This window comes from Lemur catta, chromosome 10, assembly GCF_020740605.2.
Source record: "Lemur catta isolate mLemCat1 chromosome 10, mLemCat1.pri, whole genome shotgun sequence".
Lineage (NCBI taxonomy): Eukaryota > Metazoa > Chordata > Mammalia > Primates > Lemuridae > Lemur > Lemur catta.
The window spans coordinates 88,848,057-88,866,337 of NC_059137.1; the positions used below are offsets into that span (position 1 = coordinate 88,848,057).

The following is an 18,281-nucleotide window of genomic DNA, read 5'->3' on the forward strand; positions in this document are numbered from 1 at the left end:
TGTGCTAATCTGGCTCTCAGTGGGGTCTGCAGTGCATCTCAAACCTGGGGGTGGCGGTTCCCACAATGGGAAGGCCAGACGATGGCCCTACGGTGTACCCTCCACTCCTGGAGACCCTGGTGCCCACCCTCCTTGCTACTCTCTCAGAACCAGACCCAACTGCCATATCCTGTCCCTAAAGGACACTTTAGTATCACTCAATGACTTTTGGCTAAAGACAATAAGACATAAAAAATATAAAGTTAAAGATACTCTTGGGTAAAATTTGAGGTAAATTTAAAACAAAGTTTTCCTGATATGGCCTAACAGACCACCCTCGGTACAGAGCCACCTCAGGGAAGGACAATGCCGGTCAAGGAAGACAACTAAAAATACGTGAATCCAAAGGGTAAGGTTATAAATGCTAAAAGATACTTAAATCAAAAAGGCAGAAATGCCAGGGCTAGGAGTTGGAGGGAGCTTCTTAGAAGATGCTGAAGAAAGCAAGAGTGCTTTGAGAGAAGCAGTGTGAGAGGGTCACATAGAGACGAGGGAGTTCTAGGGACAAGAACGCAGCCTGGCCTAGGACACCAACAGACGCAGCCGGGTCGGGTGGACAAGGACCCCTGGAGGAGGCTCACCACCGGAGGGAGGGCTTTTACAGAAACAGCGGCAACAGTGGTATAGACAGAGTAAAACTGAGACCTGGCCTACCTAGAAAGCAGAACTGCTGGTGGTATGGGGAAAGGGAAAGCCCAAATAAAATCTGCAAGACAGGGTGTCCCAGGCAAGGAGGACAGAAGGGGCTCAGTGGCTAAAAATACTCAGGGACACAAACAACCAAAAGGGATGGAAACACAAAACATATGAAACTGAATATGAAGTTTAGAAACACAAAAACCATTAAAATGAAAACAATGACCTGTAACTAATTATCCAACTTGAATTATATAAGTTATTATATCCAAATATGAGGCCAGTAGAATGTAGAACACCCAGGTTAAGAAAAGCCTTCTATAAAGCATTCTAGAAACCCAAGACTCAAGAAAACCAGAGGCAACAAGAACTACATTTCTTAAAAAAATGAAAATTAGCAAACACCTATAAAATATTTTTAAAAATTAAAACAAATTATTTTGTCCACCCAAAATAAAAAATTCCATAACTGATTACGACACAAAATCATAAAACAATTTTAAAAACCCGAGAAGCACATTTTTAAAAAGTGCTCATTTAGCATGTGTCTAGGGCCAGAACCACCACAGCCTCGTGGCCCCTCTGCTGAGGGTGTGCCCCATCAGCTATGCTGCGCACCTACCAGCTCACTGATCCTCATGACGGCGCAGAGTGGCCGGATGGCTCCCAGGGCACAGCAGGTAGGTATGCACCACCACCCAAAGCGGCTGCAAGCAGAGGTCAGGCCTGGGGCCTGAAGGCCAGGCTCTGCTGGCTCCACTCTCTGAGTACCAGGCTGCTTGAGGCCTTCTGTTTCTCATATATAATGCTCTGCCACACCAAAACAACTAATGGAGCACAACAGCCCAGTGCAAGACAGGTTGTGGGGGACAAGACAGGTTGGGGTGGGTGGGTGTCCTCTTCAGAAGGCAAACAGGCAACTCGCTCACTTTTCATTATTGTGAATACAATAATGGATCTTCATAATTATAACACTGAGTCCAAAAACACACTGAAAGGATGTTCAATTTATTTTGTTTATGAAGTACGTGATCCCTTTTAAAAATACTTCCATCAGAAGAAATTCAAGTAAGCAAGGCTTTCCTCATCGTATAGAAGGTATTCCAGGAGTATACCTCAGCTACTCCAGGTAAGTGAAATATTTCCCTAAGTTTCTACAACCAATAGTACAGAATGACTTACCTAAAGCAAAGTAAGGTAAACACAGCCTCAGGCCTGCCCCAGCCCCTTCTGTCTCACACTCTGCCAGGCTCCCTGCTCTGCGGGGCTTGGGCCTGGGCCTGGGTGGGGATGGAGGCTGCGCTCCATCCCAGCCTCTCTGGGCCTCCCAGACTGCAGTGTGGGACCTCAACAGCCAGGTCCCTGGAGGAATACATAACTCTTATTTCTTTCTTTCATTATAGAGATAACTGCATCTTAGAAGCTACCTCCCCACTCACCCCTGACCCCATCCTAGAGTTTTACATGTTACATGAAATGGCTTCCCATTGTCCTGAACACAAATGAAATATTCTTTACTTCGAAATCTAATAAATTTGATGCCCACCTAACTAGCAGCTGTTAATGTTTTGTTTGTTTGTTTATTTGAGACAGAGTCTCACTCTGTCACCCCAGGTAGAATGCAGTAGTGTCATCGTAGCTCACTGTAACCTCAAACTCTTGGGCTCAAGCAATCCTCCTGCCTCAGCCTCCCCAACAGCTGGGACTACAGGCCCGCAACACCACACCTGGCTAATTTTTCTATTTTAGTAGAGATGGGGTCTCTCTCTTGCTCAGGCTGCTCTCGAACTCCTGAGCTCAAACAATCCTCCCTCCTCGGCCTCCCAGAGTGCTAGGATTATAGGCGTGAGACACCACGCCCAACTAGCAGCTCTTAATGTTGACACTGAAGTATGAAAAAGCTTAAAACTTGACTAGCACCTTACTTCCTATTTCCTTTTCACAATTTTAGGTTCTCAATATATCTAACATTGCATTCATAACCTAGTAATAGGCATGACCTATTGATTAATGAGGCAGCACAAAACAGAATTTGGTTCCCTTCCTAGCTTTCGTCTTTGCAGATACTATCCAATGATGTGATTGCCTCAGCTCTTCTCCTCTGTGCTTCCTAGCCCCAAAGCAGACATGCTATTCTTTCAGCATAACCAGAGCCGTGGACAGTGAGGGATGACTTCATGGTTTCTAACTGATACACTTGGCTGGATGACAGCTGAGAGAGTTAAAAATTCAGTGAATGGATGTCATGCATGTAGTAAAGTGGGTAAAGACACAAGTTTAAAAGATGAGTCTAAGGATGCTATTTATATACAAATCAAATAAATAAAAAATAAAACTTCATGGTGTTGCCAACATATTAAGGATTTTGAATCACATAAATTACGGACTACTGTTTGCAACCAGCCTGAGCAAGAGCAAGACCCCAGCTACTGAGGAGGCTGAGGCAGGAGGATGGCTTGAGCCCAGGAGTTTGAGGTTGCAGTGAGCTATGATGATGCCACTGTATTCTAGCCCTGGCAACAGAGTGAGAGCCTGTCTCAAAAACTAACTACATAAATAAATAATTACGGACTACTAATGACTTCCTATCCGTGGTATTTTGTGATTTTCATCAGATGGTAAAAAGATGAAACTTTCTCATGTTTCTTATTAGTTCCTTTTTAAACACAGTATAATGGATAAACAGCTGTTAACGATATATGATTTTGCATTCTCAATTTCAAGCCTCCTTAGTCCATTCCTTTTATCATATTATTTTTGTAATATTTTGCCTAAGTCAGATTTATTATTGTTCACAGAGGGCTGGTATTATATAAATTTATTATATAATCAATCCAAAGTATCTCTTAACATGCAATACCATAATCTTAAGCCTGTCAACATTTCAACCCAATAAAAAAAATGAAGAATATTTGAGAAAATAAAACTCTAAGAATATTATGGAGATATTCAATAACTCTCCAAATTTTCAAAAGATGTAATTAGTTTTATAACTGGAAAAAAGAAAGATCAAAATGGCAGACAAAATATATGCAGTTCTGCACATGAATAATGCTCATGGAGAAAAAATAATCACATGCAATTTCCCCCCATCTAAATTAAGATGACTGAAATGATGCTGCCTACAGAAAATGTGTATAAAGGGTCAAAACATAAAAGTGTCCAACAAATACAATTTCTGAACTTATCTCAAAGCCAAGTGTGCTTGCATTTCAGAATGTGACGTTAAAATCCTACACCTTATCAAGTCATGGGAAAAATAATTTGGGAATGCTCTCCATTTTATGCCATATAATACTCAGCTAATTCCAAAATACATAAGGTAATAATACCTAAAACTTGACTGGATCCCAATTTTTTAAAAAATAACACTATACATGACATTTGGAAGATAACTGGAAAAATATGAATATAGCCCTTTTATTAAATGACAGGGAATTTTTATTAATTTAGTTGATGCAGTAAGAGTAAGATGGTTAAGTAAGACAATGTCCTTATTTTTAGGTGGTGGTGAAGTGAGCTGAAGTTTTCATGGGTGAAGTGTTATATCTGCACCTTATTTCCCAATAGTTTGTGTCAAAAACAAAACAAAACACAGAGATAGACATACACTTGATGGCAAAACGTTGACAACTGTTGAATCAAGATGGTGGAAATATGGATAAACATTTTCTATTCTTTCAACATATTATATACTCAAAATTTTTCTTGTCGAAAAGTTAGGGAAAACACGCATGTAATGTTATTGATCCATCAATAGATTAAGCTGGTTTTCCAGTAATTCTTTCAACAGCTCCTCACTTCTAACCTTCTAACATATGCAGCAAGGCTAGTTCAACTTAGACATATGCATATGGCCTGACACCCTGAGAGTTTCTCAATCCTGCTCTTCGAAACAAAATAATAAATAAATCTTCTAGGAAACAAGCCTTCATTTGTGTCTAACTTATAAAAGCATAACACTTAACAGATCTAAAAAACAGGCACAGTGCTCTGAACAACAGCTGATTACAGACTGCACTCCCCAAACTGCATTTCAGTCGTGACATCACCAGGAGCTTAGGGTCCAGGTTACAGGTCACGTCACTTCATTCGTGAAAACACATACAGGAGGGACTCCATGGCCAAACAAGTAATTTCTAACAGGAGAAAAACTAACTTTTGAATACAAGTTTAAAACAGCCCGTACCAAGAACTGTTAGAGAGAAAATGATGACATTTTATAGCACACCAGTAAGAGATAAAAAGAAAAGGGATTTTAAACAGCAAGGAACAAAATGAAAGAAGCAGGAAAGGAATTCTGCTTGAATCCTGTTCAATTATCACCAAAGTTAAGTGTAAATTAAAATGTAGGAAGAAAAACTCCAAATTGAAACTAGCCACCAATTAAAACAGTTTATGGAGTGAGGGTAATTATGACACAATTCAGAATTTCACAGGAAAGTGTGTCTTCAGAAACCATTCAATTTAACCTTTGTCCTTTACCGTAAGGAAGCTAGTTCCAGAGCAGGAAGCAGATACAAAGTCTCTCTGTCTTCCTAGTTCCCCAGGTCACAAAAGGCACTTACACCTGACAAATGATAATTACAATCTCAGGAGTCACTAACAAGTCCAAGCTGAAGTCTCTGAGTGGCTCATACCAATCTCACTCATTACTACTATGCTCACACCAAACACGGAAGCCTTCCCACTGTAGAAAGTCAGAGGTAAGTGCCTCTTCCCTAATGTTCGTTCATTACTATCACAACAGCAAGGGAATACAAAGGGAGAAAGCTAAGAAAACACATCAGGTGCTATTAATCTAGTACAAATGGACCATTTCTATAAGAATTTGGATCTTCCCCATTATCAAAAAGGCATTAGAACCTAAATTAGACAATTTTATAATTATAGAAAATCAGTAAGTTAAGAAATTAATCAACTACGCTAAAAGATGTTGATCTAGGTGACAGTGACTGTATTTCTTATTACAAATATTTAAGTAAGAAAATTAACACATAAAAATTTCAGCTCAAAGATTTTCTATCTAGATAAACGGCATGAAGAATACCTCAAGAGGAATTTTCAAGGACACTTATAAATTTACCTACATACAGGGAAGGAATGATGGCTGGTTGTTTTTTAAGGCAGTGCAGATCCTGAAATTAGGTGGAAACCCAATACTGCTAACTTCGTAGCATGTTTCCTTCTATAATAAAAATCTAATTTATATTATTAAAGTAAGCAAAATCAATAGCTGATTATTACAAATGGCGGAAATGAAGTGAAATTGGTACCTTTAGTGAGGCTAGTGGATGTTCTGGACCAAGTAAACTCCAATGAAAGGAAGCCAGATCTTCATCAGGTAGAATGTGATTTCCTAGAATATAAACACGAGTCACACAAAAGAATCATCACAAGTGACACAGGGAAACTTATAAAATCACTGAATCTTGTCATCTATAGTAGATTACCTTTGTTTGTTGATGTACTACATAAAACTTCCAAATAGAAATTGAGAATATTTCTTCATCTTTTTTAACATAAAGCAACAAAACAGGCAGACTCCTTGAGGCTGCCGTAAGAATGGTATGAATTTCCAGCATGGTTCCAATAGCATATTCAAACTAAAGACAGCATTCAACCTAAGCAACCTCCCAGCACAGTATTAAAAACAAACACCAGTTTGCAAAAGGTCAGTTTGATGATGTCAGGATGTTAAATACCAACTAGATTCAAGTTTTCATTTGTCCATGAAACGGCTGTGGTTCAAAATTATGTGAACTAGGTACAACAGCCAAATGTAGAATCTGCACAATTATAAAATCTTTCTTAGCAAGATTAAATGACAAGGACTGCTGATTGTAACATGAATCAACACCCTCCTCCCATAATTTTCATTACCACCCACAAACATATGTGACAAAGCACATCCTACAACAATACTCGTGAGTGCCATTAAGCTGTCCAACCTATCAACCAGTGATGTGTCACGGTCTACAAATAAAATGTGTTCAATTGAGAAACTACATTTTGGGGGGAATACTCTACTTTTAGGACAGTGCTTACATGCCTGATATACCTGATTTTCAGTGTGTTTGTTATCTCAATGCGATTTAAAAGCAGTAATTTCCCAAGTAACTGTGATTTTCATAACATGATTTAATCACCCTCACATTAAGTTAGCAGATTAATGAAGTAGCTCCTAAAAGAAAGCAAAAAAGGGAAAATCACTTGCAACACTGCTATATCATTACACAGGATAAGCTTCCCTAATCTGAAAATCCAAAATCCAAAATGCCACAAAATCGGAAACTTTCTGAGCACCAACATGATGCCCCAAGTGGAAAATTCCACATCTGGGTTCATGTGATGAGTTGCAGTCAAAACGGTTTCATGCACAAAATTATTAGAAGTATTTTATAAAATTACCTCAGGCTATGCGTACAAGGTATATACTATGAAACATACATGAATTTCTTACTTAGATTGGGTCTCATGCTCAAGATATCTCATTACATACACGCAAATATTCCAAAATCCAAAACAATTCAAATCCAAAATACTTCTGGTCACAAACATGTCAGATAAGGAATACCAAACCTGTATTCCAAACATATAAACAGTACTGAACTACCATGATGTCCAGATAAGCAAACCTAAGCCGTAACTGTCTAGGTTTACTGTGCTTTGTCTTCCTGTTAATGGATTGCATAGAGTTTTATCGTGAAATATGAAGTGTCTGAGATTTTTCCTGAAGCTTCAATTTTTAATTTAATTTTTTGAGACAGAGTCTCACTCTGTCACCCCGGCTAGAGTGCCGTGGTGTCACGATAGCTCACTACAACCTCAAACTCCTGCCTGGGCTCAAGCAATCCTCCTGCCTCAGCCTCCCCAGTAGCTGAGATTACAGGTGCACACCATGACATCTGGCTGATTTTTTTTCTATTTTTGGTAGAGACGGGGTCTCTTGCTCAGGCTGGTCTTGAACTCCTGAGCTCAAGGAATCCTTCCCACCTCGGCCTCCCAGAGTGTTAAGATTACAGGCATGAGCCACTATGCCCAGCTTTGAAGCTTCAATTTAAAAAAATATTAAGCAAACTCCAACATCAGTAATAGTCTCTATGAAAACTTGGGTCAAATACTTAAATGAATATTCCATCCAACTTTCTAAAACAAAATAACTTATGCAGCTATACTTTCTATTACAGAAGGGGAAAGAAAAATCAGCTTTCTCATCCGGGGACACGGAAACCTACATAAATCCAAAATAAAAAAGTTCACCCAATTAGGAGCTTAGCTATAACCTCCTTAAACTTTTTAAAGAGTATTCTAAGCCCTAAATTAAATTGACAAATTATTACTATTGATTTTTTCATTTATTTCAAAATTTCACAAACTAATTAGCTAGAAAAGTATGAGTTGCCATTATCTCCCAAGAAACATATTCAATGTTTCTTAAATAAGATAAACAAATATTCTTCCACATTTCAAATGAGCTAAGGCATCCATAGTCAGAGCATGTGATTTTCACATTCATTGAAAGTCAATTAATATGCCAAGTCCTTCTACACTAACATTTAAGAAAATATGGAACTTTTCAAATAACGTGCCGCCCACACACTCACTTTTCACATCAGAGGAAATATCCTTTTATAATATTTGAAAATATATTTAGAAGGTAAGTTTTAATCTTCCAAATTCCAAAAGTCACAAAAGTTCCCTAATGAACTGTATTTGGGATAAGATCCAAATAAACAAAGACAACTTATGAAATGAGAATTTTGTTGAGTGCTTGTTATATAATAAAACTTGAAATGCTATGACAAAATACTACATAAAAAATTATGACTCCCTCACTATAATTTCTACTTGTATAAAATTATTTTGGAATGTTTATAAAAATCTTTCTGATAACTAAGTTTCTAAAAAGGACCCACAACATAATTCCTCTTACACAAGACTGGATTGGATCGCTAACCTCTGTAAAATACAAACTTTGAATGAGCAAACTGAGAGCACTGGATACCACACAGCTTTGAAAAAGGGCCTGGTGTGTCCAAAACAGCCCCAACTCCCATTTGAATTGTGGATTCTAATCACACAGGAATGCTTCACTCCAAAACATATTTATTTACTTATATTTGGACACAATTCTTACAAACTCTCAGCAAATTAGAACTGTATATTAAAATAGCTTGAGATACCAACACTGAAAGCAAAAGAAAGGGTAGCTGACAAAAGAGAAAAGAAAGAAAATAACTATACAATGCAAACATAAGTGACAGAAGAATGTATTACCTCTAGGAAAAAGAAATTATTAAGTAAAATTGTAGTTTAAAATAAGATATTGTCCTTTCTGGGTATTCAACATAAGAAATTCCTCCCAGGGAATTTTTAAAAACATTTATACATTTACTTAAAATTCACATGTTCAAACAAGGTAAGTTAGTTTATTTTTGTTGTTTTTCTTTTAAAGTAGAGAGTGCCTTGAAAATGGGGAGAAAACATAAAAGTGCTAACTCCATAACATATTTTCTTTTACTGTAAACATAGTTTATGCCAAAGGTTTAAATGCCTAATTTTCATAGTGAGCATCTGTTAACATCTGTGACCTAGAAATATTATTTTTCCAAAACTTAAAGTGAGTTTATTCACAAAATTAGTTTTTCAGTCTGGATAGAACTATACGTGAACAAACACTTAAGAACAAAAGCAGCCCATTATCAGCTATACCAAAAAATAATACAAAGTAAGGAAAGCTAAGGAAGAGCCCATTTCTTGGTTTCTTTTAAATTTAAGATATGCATCCAAAACTTTCAAGCATTGGTATATTTAAAAGATCAGTATACTCATAGTATGGTAACTCCCTTATAAAATAAAATAAAAGTTTTCACACTGTTCCACCTACCTAACAGAGCAGCAAAAATAGGAAAACGATTTGGATTCAGGTCCAGTTGCTTGGCAACTTCATGCATCAGATATTGGCTTGTTGTGAGACTTTTCCCGTTCCGGCTCAGTTTTAGGGCATGGGCACTGAAATAGTAGGGGATGTTGCACAGTGCATAATCAGAGTCATATGCAACCAAGCCATGGAAACCGTTCTCTCTGCAGAAACCAATCACTTCTTGATGGTGATCCTCAATGCTCTGTGCAACCTAGCAAATGAGAAGAAAACTTCATCAGATGTAGGGTAACGCTGGAGCAGCACGCTCAATAAGCAGACATGTTTGTACAAAAGTCAAAAAATTACATTTATGAAAACCATCCAAGAAAGCCAAACAGTCAAAAAAGTGCCCAAATAAAGTGTGCAGTACATTGTTCCGATAAATCTCTGTGGGAAATCAGATTTAAATCATTTCCTGTCAGTAACTCATCTAGACCGTAAGTAAATTTTCAATTCTTGTCAAATTCAAAGATCACCTTGCTTGAAAACACACAAAGCTGGCTGACCCCTGTGACATGAAGGTGGTGGGCACAGAAGAGGAAAATGAAGAGGTGGGAAGGAGGGAGACAGAGAGAAGCCAACCATTCTCAGTGAAACAAAAACAATTTCTTCAAAGTAGATCAAATGTGTCAAATAGGTGAACTAATCAGAAGGACTTTTTAAAAACTAAAAGCCAAGTATGCTTCCTCATCTACTTGTTTACTAGTTCCTACGCTGCTAAGGCATTAGGCATATGGGGACAAAATAAGGATGCACGCACTCACCCTAAAAATAACTGCCATGTGCTTCTTGTGTGTCCCACACACAATGTCAGAACTACCATTTGGACTAGGTCTAAATCCACTGATGAAAAATATAAGCCAAAGTTTCTTTACTTCTACTGAATCCCCACTATGGCACATCAATACCACCTCAGACTTCTAGGACACATGAAGGAGAAGGCAGAGCAACACCTCTGAGAAGTGGAAAGTCCTCTGGACTCTCTCTAGTCCTAAAAATATACCAGAAAGACCTTGGGAAAAAAATGGTCTCCTATTATAAATTATTTAAAGTTCAAGACTATCAAATCTCCTGCTGTTTCCCATATTCATTCATCCAACTAAAATTGTGGCCGTTTTTTTTTTTTTATTTCTACAATGGCTAAGGTAGTTTGGTGAACAGAACTTTAAACTAAATAAGGTGATTCAGTTAACAACGGAAAATTAACTCGCCACAGAGCCTTGGAGGAGACAAACATATGCCCTTAAACTTAAATTTCTAAAACTACTATCCAGTATGTGGCTATGTTGAATGAAAATTGAAATTAAATTAAATTTAAAATTAAGTTCAAGCATACAGTGGTCACAAGTGACCAACAGCTAACATACTAATTGGACAGCACAAATATAGAACGTTCCTACTAGCTCAGAAAATTCTTAGACATCACTATAGAGCTAACCTCATTTCTCACTGGCTTTCATAATAAAAGTGGTTACCAAATTTTGTTGGAAAGTTAACTACAGTGAAATCTCACTGAGAGGCAAAGCAAACCTTTTAAAGATGCATATTTAAAGGTAAAATAACTTTCTGAATTCTCTTGGTAAATATTTCAATAAAAATTTTTTATTTTATAGATAAAAAAATCAATTAGTCAAACAACGTTCTGTTTCTTAGAATTAGAATAAGAAAATGCTGTTTTATCCCTAAATCTAAAAACATTGTACACCAGCTAAAATAGAATAGCTAAAAAAAATTCTAAAAAAAGGCTGGCTTCATCCTCTCATTTCTACAAATAGTAATCTCTAAGTCCAAGTTCTTTACCTCAAATCATTTTATTACATAGAACTTTATATTTACAGTGATGTTTTAAAGTATTTTTAAATCACTAGAAATTACTGGCTGTTTTCCAGACATCCTTAATAGTAAGTCTGTATACTCTATTAAGAGACCTAAAATGAAAGGTGACAGTGAGTCACCACTCTCTTCTCTCCTAATCCCTCCAAGGAGAGTTCTAGAAAAGGTTCCAGCATGACTGCCTGTTCATAAGATTCTTCTGTCTTGTAGAGGAGCTGGGGCCAATTAAAATGGAGAATGAGAGCAGGTCAGAGTCCAGCCCCGCCTACCTACATGATTAGAGTCAGGGACACCCAGGGCTCACTCTCTGCCAGTCCCTGAGCAATGAGCATCACAGGGTGGTGAAGAGTGCCTGGGTGTGAGAAGGGGCTGCTGTCCAGGAGTAGGAGAAAAGGCATCTCACAAGGAGATGGTCCTAACCCAGTCCTCCAAAGAGATTGCCCTTGGGGGGAGAAGGGGGGAGTAGAAAGGCTCGGAAATGAGTGTGTGTTCCTAGCACAGCCAGCATGCTGACCCTGGGATCAAGGGCAAAAGGGGGAGATGATGAAGTCTGAGAGCAGCAGGGATCAGGTCTAATCTGGCAGCTTTCAAATAATGCTGTTAGTGTTGTAAAACAGTAGGCAATATATTTCAAGAGCTTGTAAAAGTTCATACTCTTTGACCCAGTAATCTCACTCCAGGAAATAGAGCCTAAGAAACCAATTCACCAAATAAAAAACATTAGAAGCATAAAAAGGATCATAGTAGACTTCTATGGGGAAAAATTAAACACTATAGAGACAGGCAGATACAGCAACTACACTGTACTGTGGAGAAACTTGGGAAAATCTTATGAAAAATATTAAACAAAACTATTTTGGAATACAACAGCATGTATATACAGCCATGTAAAACTGTGTTTGTGGAAAAAGACTGGAAAGAAAACAAGTAAAAACCAAAACAGTTGAATCAGGGTGGTGGAATTATGCTTTAAAAATCCTTTTGTAAAAGAATGAATCCAATAAAAAGCTAAAGAAGTACTATTACAAACCATTCCTACACTCTGGTCATCTCTGCTACAGTACTTCTTTTTACATGTCTCTCTCTCTCTAGAGGACAACGGGTGTAGCTCATGCATCTCTGTATCAAGGGTCTAGCTTGGTGCCTGGCACCCAGTAAGCACTAAAATAATTAAAAACTGTTCCATTTTGTGGGTCCCCAAAGATCCCTTAAATTATCTATGAAGACTAATATGATATAGTCTATCCAGTAAAGGCTAACACTCAGCAAAGGTAGTATGTGAAGCTCTTCACAATCACCTTCTTCCTCCACCCCTAACAATTCCCTTTTCATTCAGAACATTTGATTTCAGATTGGCATTAAAAAGCAAAGTGAATGAACTAGTAATAATTCACTACAACTCTAATTTGCAAATGATTAACAATACCTTAATCCTTCTGAAAAGCACACACAGCATTAAACAAACATTTGAATGCCAAAATGAATGTCCTGAAAGAAAAGATAGAGGAACCACACCTATGAACAAAGCTTCACACCTGCAGCAAAGGTGGGAGGAGCCCTCCCACCCTGACCTAAGCTCATCTTTCCCATTTCAAGTCTCCAGAGTAACAGCCATGGGGGGAGGACGGTGGAAAAGTCTAGGCTCCCGCTCTGCCCAGACACTCAACCTGGAGAGACAACCTGCCAACTACTGATGTGAAATCAGAGGGATCTTTAAGGTTCCTTCAACTTCTAAAATTCTAGCATTCTACCGCACGTTAAAACTTATTATGCTTTCATCTGAGGATGCCCAGCATAGTGTTAAAAACCACAAGGGAGGCCAGGCATGGTGGCTCATGCCTGTAATCCTAGCACTCTGGGAGGCCGAGGCGGGTGGATCACTTGAGGTCAGGAGTTCGAGACCAGCCTGAGCAAGAGTTAGACCCCATCTCTACTAAAAACAGAAAGAAATTAGCTGGCCAACTAAAATATATATAGAAGAAATTAGCCGGGCATGGTGGCGCATGCCTGTAGTCCCAGCTACTTGGGAGGCTGAGGCAGTAGGATCGCTGAAGCCCAGGAGTTTGAGGTTGCTGTGAGCTAGGCTGATGCCACGGCACTCACTCTAGCCCGGGCAACAAAGCAAGACTCTGTCTCAAAAAAAAAAAAAAAAAAAAAAACAACCACAAGGTAACAAAGAGGTTATCCTTTCTTCAGTGAGTGAATAATGGCAGTGTGGTTCAGCAGTTATTCAATGGGTGAGGGGAGAGATCCACCAAAGAAAACCACAAAAAAGAAGAACCCTGAGAGAGGGAGTTAAAAGTCAATTGCCTAGGGGTAGTGGGTACGAGATAACCCTCTATGCATTTATCAAAACTCATACAATTGTACATCACAAACAATGAACTTTAATGTATGCAAATTAAAAAACAAATCAACCAGGATGTCAGGGGATGCCAGGATAGAATGCAGATGGGCAAATGTATTTAACTGTATCATAAAATGTATGAAATAACCTCACAGCAATGGGTTGGGGAGAATGAGCTGCTTGAGTAATGTGGGAAAACTACTCTACTTGCTGTGTCTCCCCAGGCAGGTCTGGGTTGATAATTCTGAAACTACTTTGCACGAACTCTAGAGTTGAAGCAAATGGCACAAGAGCCAGGTTCTCACTGTCAGAAAGAAGCTACAAATAATTACACAAAGGGAGAAGCCCAGAATGAACCTTGTGGTGCTGGATTAGCCATGAGACATCAGTGAGAACAGTGTTGAGGTGAAAATACACATACACACACACAGACAGGTAGGTACAGAAATGATGGAAGATCTGGTGTTCACTCGGATTAGTACACACATTTCTCCCTGTCACAGGGACCGCCAGCAGCAGGAGCACACAGGTGCCCAGACCTGGGTTTCTAATCATCCTTCCCCATGCCAAGGAACCAGGGCTGCTCCTTGGAGAGAAAGCTGATGCTGGAGTAGGGAAACACAAGACACCTCTGAAGCATCTTGTAGGGCCAGAATGCAAGGAAGTGCCCCCAAAACAAAAGGATGGCGTGTGACACAAGGGCCAACTCAAAAGAGCTCCCAAGGCCAGAGCTGAGGCAATGAAATAAATAGTAAAGCACTGGATACAACCCCAAATGAACTGATTACAACCCTACAAAATGAGGACGAGAGACCATACTTACGTAGATAAATGATTCAATAAATGAAGAGGGGAGAAGGGACAAATTTCCCCACAGAAGTATAAAAAATTAATGCACAATCCTTCCCCAACAGGTGAAGTTTAACCACTTCCCCCTTGAATTTGGGCTAGACTCAATGACTGTTTCCAAAGGATGAAGATGTTATAAATAAGTAAAGGTAAAAATGGTCACTACAGAGCAAACACCCACAAAGAGCCCCTCACACAATCGATCAAGGTCAGAGTCACCCAGTTGCTAAGCCAAGTTGATGTTATGTGCCATGTAGGATGCTAAGAAGCACCACAAACTCCTGGGCTATCCTTTCCTGCAATGCATAGCCGTAATTTAATCCTGAGAAAGCATCAGACAAACCCAGATGGGGGACAAAATACTTAACCAGTACTGCTCACAAGTGTCAAGATCAGGAAAGTAGAGGAGCTGGCCCAGACTGGAAGGGATGGGAAAGGAGAGGGGTCCTGGATGGGGTCCCAGAACAGAAAAGAACACTGGTGGGAAAACAGATGAAATCCAAATGAAGTCCCTAATGTAGTTAACAATATTCTATTAAGGCTAATTTCTTAGTTTAGATCTCTGTACTAGCTAGTAGGAAGTTAATATCCTGGAAGCTGACTGAAGGATATTTGGGAACTCTCTGTACTATCTGCGCAACTTTTGTATAAAATTAAAATTATTCCAAATAAAAAGTTGATTTAGAAAAAAGTCAATATTCTATAAGACACAAGACATCAACTGAAAGACTACTTGAAACCACTTTATTAGATGAATAAAGTATTACAGTAACAGGCTGTAACCTGAAAAACGAACCCCTGCCTAAACAGCAGAGTTTCAAAAAGCCTATGATATGAAAACAGAACTCTTCCCACAGACAGTCCACTTGAGAGAAACAAGAAAGCCTTCAAAGTGTGGAATTTGATTACCTATAAATTTACGAATGAATGAACGCAGTCAAACAACTAAGAATATTTATAAGAGACCCAGTGAACAATCCCTTGAGACTTAAGTCATGGAAAACCTGGTAAAAATCTGGTTGAGAATTTGACAGGGTTGAAAAGATGATATGAGAAGATTTGACTGGGGAAAGGAAAAAGATTGCAGGTTGTGTCAAAATAACCTAAGAGGCAGTTATTTAATTGGAAATAAAAATTAAGTACGAAGCTTAAGCTTTGGGGATTCAGTGTCTGACAGATTTGAGCTGCTGTCTTTTTTTCTGGTCTTCTGAAGGTCTTTCATTCCCTTTTGTCTTTCTCCTGTGCTAAGAGCCTCTCTCAACCTGATCTGTTTCTCCTCTTTCCTGGCCTCCCAACACTTGGCTCAGACTGGGCATGATACAGAGAAATTCATATTTCTAGTTCTTAATGTTAATTTTAGAAGGGAGTTTAAACTATTAAATACAACCTTGAGAAGATGATTTCATTTTGAACTCCCCCAAAGTATAAAACAACTTAAAAAATTAAGCTCTGAAAACTTACTTACATAACGGAGTAAAATCACCCACTAGCGGTAAACCAGACTTTGAATTATAAGCTGCCTCATTACTCAAAATCCCAAGCTAGTAACCACTGAGACTATCTGCCGTTTTAAAAGCACCAGGCCTTGATTAAGTTTTGCCATGGCTGCCATTACCACCATATCAAAATGCAAGTGTAAAAACAAGGAAGAGAAACTCTAAAACTCCTTCTGTATGTATCCAACTCCCCGAGGAGCATTCTACTTCAGCTCTTGTCAAGTGATGAGGGAGCTAGTGTCTAACACACACAACTCCGCAGCCTGGGACACACCAGCACAGGAATCATGAAACTTCTCAGCCTCTTCTTCCCTGCCTACCCCCTCCCCAAGAAATACGGTAGGTGTAGTTAGTGTGGAAAGGTTAAAAGCAGCAAAATGTCCCATTTTGGGTCCTAAGAAACCACTTTGTACTTAGTTAAAGATGATAACTTTATGCTACTATAAATTTACCACAAATTCCTAGGTAAATCTTATCTCAATAGTTTTAAGTTTCAGCATTAAAAAGGCAGATATATCAAAATTCAGTATTTTTATAACAAGTAATAACTAAAAAATTCCCAAACTTACCTAGCAAGTATTTATTATTTATTAATTCTGAAAAGCAGCTATGGGGACAACCCTATAAGAATGAAAGCTTAACACTGTTACTTAACTCCTAATCTCCAGTGAAGAAACACTTCTACAATGAGGTTTTGTGTCTCTGGCACCAGGGTGGGGGGTGAACTCCACTGCCTGCTTTAATATTTCTGTACTTCCATTTCTTCATCTGCAAAAATAATATTCCTCTACCTCATAGAGTAGTTGTGATGATTTAACATACTGCATGTAAACAGATCTGCATCATCAACAAATATTAAGCACTTGGCAAATGTTTGTTACTACTTATTTTTCAGTAAGCTATATGAAAAAGATTTCTTTTTATTTTTCATACAATGGCCTGATACACTATGAGTTGTCATAAATGACACTAAGAAAAATATCATATGTGGTTTTTCTTCAGAATAATTTTATACCAGCTCAGGGAATAATGTGACACATCCTCCAGCCAGCTATCTGATTTAGAAGATATACATCAACCTGACCATAGTAAAGTCAACCTAAATTCTTTTGTTAAAAAACAAACAACAACAACAACAACAAAACAGGCTTTGACTTTTACCCAACTGAACTCTAGTCAATAGGTGGGTAAATTTTACTCTCAGGCTTCTGTTTCCTACTCTAGTTCAACTGAAGAATGAGAAGATAAAAGTCAACTCCAATTTGATGGCAGACTTTTGATATTTACTTTAAAGGGCAATTTAAGCATTAAAACATACATTAGCAATGTCTCTAAAAAGAAATCTCTCCTCCTCAAGAAACCTCATAGCTGAATAAACTTCTCTATCTCATTTACTCTGTAAGAATTGGGTGCAGTGGTCTTAAAAGCAAGCTAAAAAATTTCTTTTAAAATTAGGGAGTGGCACATGAAAAGATGCTCAACTTCACCTGTCATTAGAGACATACAAATCAAAACCACAAAGAGATACTGTACCACCTCACATCCATTAGCATGGCAACTATCAAAACAAAAACCAAAAAAAAAAAAATCAGAAAATAACAAGTGTTGTCAAAGTTATGTGGAGAAAATAGAACACTTGTGAATTGCTAGTGGGAATATAAAATGGTACAGCCTCTATAGAAAATAGTATGGTGGTTCCTCAAAAATTAAACCTAGAATTATCACCCTATGATCTAGCAATTCCACTTCTGAGTTGAAAAACATGGACTCAGAAGAGATGCTGGTACACTCATGTTCACTGCAGCACCATGGCCAAAAGGTAGAAGCAATCCAAACATCCATCCACAGATGAATTGATAAACAAAATGTGGTCTCTTCACAATGGAATATTATTCAACCTTAAAAAGGAAAGAGGTCCTGACATATGTTACAACATGGATGAAACTTGAAGATATGTTAAGTTAAACAAGTCAAACATAAAAGGACAAATACTACATGATCTCATTATATCATATGAGGTACCTAATGTAGTCAAATTCAGAGACAAAAAGTAGAATGGTGATTACCAGAGGATGGGAAGAGGAGAGAATGGGGAGTTACATTTAATGGGGACAGAGTTTCAGCTGAGGATGTTGAAAAAGTTCTGGGGACAGAT

The 18,281-nt window shown here is 38.3% G+C and overlaps 1 protein-coding gene across 3 annotated transcripts in view; it reads right to left on the bottom strand.

The window, feature by feature from the left end:
- FAM120A (family with sequence similarity 120A) overlaps window positions 1–18,281 on the bottom strand; it is a 111,602-nt gene that overhangs the window by 82,014 nt on the left and 11,307 nt on the right. For all 3 annotated transcript variants that reach the window (XM_045563448.1, XM_045563449.1, XM_045563450.1), the window contains exons 2-3: window positions 9,566–9,812; window positions 5,952–6,034 (exon numbers count right to left, since the gene is read on the bottom strand). In XM_045563448.1, the coding sequence (XP_045419404.1) occupies window positions 5,952–6,034; window positions 9,566–9,812 (330 nt within the window). The remainder of the gene's footprint in view (window positions 1–5,951; window positions 6,035–9,565; window positions 9,813–18,281) is intronic.